We start from the raw sequence: 4,313 nt of genomic DNA, 5'->3' as shown, positions 1-4,313 counted from the left end.
GCGGGGGAGTGGGTGGGGAGGATGCAAGCCACTCTGCAGATTGGGGTCACACTGCAGTTCAGGGCTGTGCCCTCAAAACCAGCCGTTTTCCCAGGTCTTTGAAGCAAGTGAAACCAGGACTTTCCACAGGGTAGGAAGTCCCGATGGCTTGCACATTTGGGCAGGGACGTCCTAAACATAAAAGGAACACTCGGGTTGGCCACCGCACACCTCACTATGTATGGCTTTTCCATGTGGATTTCCCTAGGACCCCAGGATACACCATGATCTGCAGACAAAACACTTCTGGGGGCACTTAAGCAAAATGCTACTAACCTCAGTTCCTTGCAAAGTTAAAATAGCCTTGCCAGACATCTGAAATAGTGCTCAAGTCAGCTAGGAAACTTACCTTTTTCTGCTTAGAGGTTTTCAAATCTGCCCTCAGATTCTGGGATGGGTGATGGGGATCTAGGTTTAGAAAATTTCAGGGTCCCCCTTTCCCATGAATCTGTCAGATGGGAGATCACTTTTAGATAAGGAAAGTGATGAAAAATCAACTTATTTTAAAAGACCCCTTAAGAGAAGTTCCATCTACTTTATAAAATGGAACCTCCTAGAAAACCAACGTGGCTACAGGCCAAGGATGCTGTTGCCAAACATTCCACACTACATGTATCAGCACCATATCCAACAAAACTGGTTTGTGTCAGTAGCGCTAAAGTTAAGAAACCAACACTGAACACTGTTCTAATTGAACAATGTGGTAATTTAGAGCTGGTGATGGGGTGGGGGTGGAGGGCTGCTCCTTCCAGTCTCTTTACATCCCTTCCCCACAACCTCTCAATGCAAGGAGACCTCTGAGCCGGGCTGTGACCTGCTGGCAGTCCGCCTGACCCTCAAAGCTTGTCCTTTCCACTCACTGTCCTATAACTTTTTTTTTTTTTTTTGGATAAATGAAATGGGGGAGATGTTTCCCAAAGGTCGCACATCTAGGGACTAAGACTCCCAAGTACAGAATCCTACATCTGCAATTTGTATCAAAACTGGGTATGAGCGCACAGACTTCTTTTAAGAGCCCACTCTTCCTTCACTAGTAGGGAATTCTCAGCTTCCCCGTAAAGCTGGAGTTTAGTGATTACTTCAAAACAAGTATAGGAAAACTAATGAAAAACCTAAGTATATAGAACACTTTCAGAAAGTACACTGAATTGTAAGGATGAGAAAGGTAAAAGGTTCAAGCCCTAAGTCCCTCTGAAACACTATTTATGATGTACAAGCATTTCATATTTTTATTCCCTGTGTAGTCTGCAAACGTACACTTNGGGGGAGAGAGACAGCATGAGCAGGGGAGGGGCAGAGAAGGAGACACAGAATCTGAAGCAGGCTCCAGGCTCTGAGCTGTCAGCACAGAGCCCAACGCGGGGCTCGAACCCACGAACTAAGAGATCATGACCTGAGCCAAAGCCAGCCGCTTAACCGACTGAGCCACCCAGGCATCCCCGGAAACGTACGTACACTTCTGCCATTAATGAACTTAAGCCCATAAGCTAAGGAAATTCTACTTGTGTAGACTAAAACTCAGTTGGTTAAGCGTCAAACTTTGGCTCAGGTCATGACCTCATAGTCTGAGTTCGAGCCCTGCATCTTATGCTCAACATGGGGCTCGAACTCACAACCCCAAGATCAAGAGTTTGCATGCTCTACTGACTGAACCAGCCAGGCACCCCATAAAAATTTGAAGCTTAGATTTGGAAAAGCAACGTTTCCAGCTCAACTTGATGGAATTAAGGTATGCTCAAAAGAGATTTCTAAGCCAGGTGAATAATTTACAGGAAACAGACAATTAGAGGCACCCCATCTCCCATTGCCAAATGTCTCTGCATCAAGTGCCCAGACCTCTCCAGTGGCACCGGATGAAGTGGGTCTCTTCCTATTTATAACCAGTCCTAACTGCAGTGGATTCCTCCTGACCACTCAAAAGTGGTGCAGATGAAGGTACCCCTTCGTTTGCACCATTATTTTTCCTCCTGTCTAGAAACAGAAACAAAACCACTCCTTTCGACACTTCTCCCCCCCCCGTCCCCGCCATCCTGCCTGCGGTACAATCCCATTTTTCTGCTCCCTTTCCCTGCAAAGCTACGTTAACCTCTCCTCCCTTTAACTCGCTTCAAAGAGCATGCATCCCTACACTGCACTCTGCAGCAGCTTGCGCAGACACACGGGAAGCCCCACCGCACTCCCATCAGTGCACCTGGCATGGACGGACCCTCGTTTGTTTTCAAAACGTTCTCTTTCCCTGGCTTCCAACGGGCCAACGCCTCCTGGTTTGCTCCCTCGCTGGCCGTGGCTGTCCCTGCTCCTGTGCAGGTCCTGTTGAAGCACTGCCCTTCCCCACTCCCAGATGAAAGCTTTCACTTAAATGCCATTTGCATGAAGGCGACTCCCGTATTTGTAAATCACACCTAACCTCTCCCAAGCTCGCCCTATTCATATCTGTCTCGCGATGCCTTGTGTACGTCAAAGAAGCACCTTGAAATGAACATTCCCAAATGAGAGTTACTTTTCGGGCATCGTCCCTCAACCAGTTTGCAAACCAAAAACCTAGCAGCCACGATCCTTGCTTCATCAAACCCACGTCCAGTTGGGGACAGGCCTGAACCGCACACACCCTGAACTCAATTCACCTCCACTGCTGCTACGAGGCTACCATCATCCCTCCGAGTATCTAAACAGACCATCCTTTTAAAACCCTCCATGCCTTACTACTGCTGTGAAGACCCCCGGTCTCGCCCTCTGGTCTAGGTACGCTAGCTGTGCCTCGGACAAGCCATAGCACACACTGCCTTTCTCCTGGATCTCTGCATGGTCGGCTCAGCAGATGAAATTCTGGTTTCCCTTTTGATTCCTGCAGTACAATGGGAGCGCCACAAGGAACATTTTGCCTGTTTTGATCAAGGCTGTATCAGTAGCACCGAGTTTAGTTCAGTAGGCCCTCGGTAAATACTGAGTGCTACGTAATACTTCATGCTACTAATGCTACGTAAGTTTTGTAACCTCTTTGGTGAGCTCTGATGGATACTAGTGTTTTTTCCCCCTCTCAACCTTGCCACACAAATGTGGTAGTGCTCAGTTTTGCGTCTTTACTTAGCCGAATTTCCACCAACTACAATATTTTCTTTTACTAGTGATGGACCAGTTAAATAGGTCAATAGTATTTTTTTTTCATTCTTCTTAAAAATTATTCAATGGCTAAACCCTACTTAGGACCCTTAAATGATAGGTATCTCCTGTCCAAGGTAACAATGAGATACAGGCCCTATTTAAGATGCCAGTGTTTACAGTTAGGTGCCTCTTCAAATAAACCATTTTTAAATAGGGGTACATTTGGTTACATTAAGTATATTCCAAATCGCCTATGAGGCATTAAAAGACAAAAGGCACTGACTGTGTAGAAACTGACAAATATGTTTTGATAGTAAATACGAAAATAATTTGTTCATGGACATTAATATGAACGCTTGTTCATATTAGCCATCTGATGGCCTATCTGGGCCAAATTTAATGGAAAAGTCCCCAGAGGAGCAGTAACTGAGTAGCCAGATTTCCAAGCTGAGCAGAGACTATCCTAAAACTGTAGATTATAGGACCATTCTGGCACACTGTGGGTCATGAGTAAATATTTGTTCACTACTGATCCAAAGTTTAGTATCTCTCTACACGCTATTGAAAAATTATTTCTTCCATTTTCTGAACATGGGTTATTCGCTCGGCCCTGAGGCTATAAATTGGGTTCCTTGAAGGAGCCCAAGAGGAAAACGACATAAACGATGAACTTCCAGTACCAGGAGTGCCGTAACGGTGTAGCCAAGGGGAAGGTGCGGGGAGATGGGGGCCGGAGGCGTTCCCGTCTGTTTTGGGGTGGCGGGAGGCCCTTCAGGAGAAACAGCCCTCCTTTCCCTAGCCCCCGTGTCTAGAGCCTCGGGGAGCCTTGGTGCAATCGGAAGGGAGAGGCCTCGCACCCCGGCTGCACAATCAGGGGCTCCGTGAGGGCTCTGGATTACAGGCCAAGGAATTCGGCTTCTATCCTGCGAGCACCGGGCCGCAGCGACTGCACCTCGCGCAGCGGCGAAGCGGTGCGGTTCGCAGGTGAGCGCGTCGCGCCTCCGCCCGCGCTCCGCCCGCCGGGCACGGCAGCTCCCGGGTCCCCGTGGGTCGTGCTCAGAAGCGCACAACGCCGGAGACCAGGCGCCGGTCCTCGGGGAGCGCGGAGACGCTCTCCACCGCGCGCAGCACGTGGCGGGGCAGGGTCACGGCCACTGCCGGTGCCGCTCGTC

General features: G+C 48.7%; 1 protein-coding gene across 1 annotated transcript in view; it reads right to left on the bottom strand.

The window, feature by feature from the left end:
• COX20 (cytochrome c oxidase assembly factor COX20) overlaps positions 1–460 on the bottom strand; it is a gene marked incomplete at its 5' end in the record, with an annotated part of 4,226 nt that extends 3,766 nt beyond the window's left edge. The window contains 1 exon segment of the mRNA XM_077779908.1: positions 389–460. Coding sequence (XP_077636034.1) covers positions 389–460 — 72 coding nt within the window.
• Positions 461–4,313: the final 3,853 nt, after the last annotated feature.

The sequence above is a fragment of the Crocuta crocuta genome, unplaced genomic scaffold (assembly GCF_008692635.1).
Source record: "Crocuta crocuta isolate KB4526 unplaced genomic scaffold, BGI_CrCroc_1.0 scaffold322, whole genome shotgun sequence".
Classification (NCBI taxonomy): Eukaryota; Metazoa; Chordata; class Mammalia; order Carnivora; family Hyaenidae; genus Crocuta; species Crocuta crocuta.
Note: the sequence above shows the minus strand (reverse complement) of the source record. Positions and strands in the feature narration are given on the sequence as shown.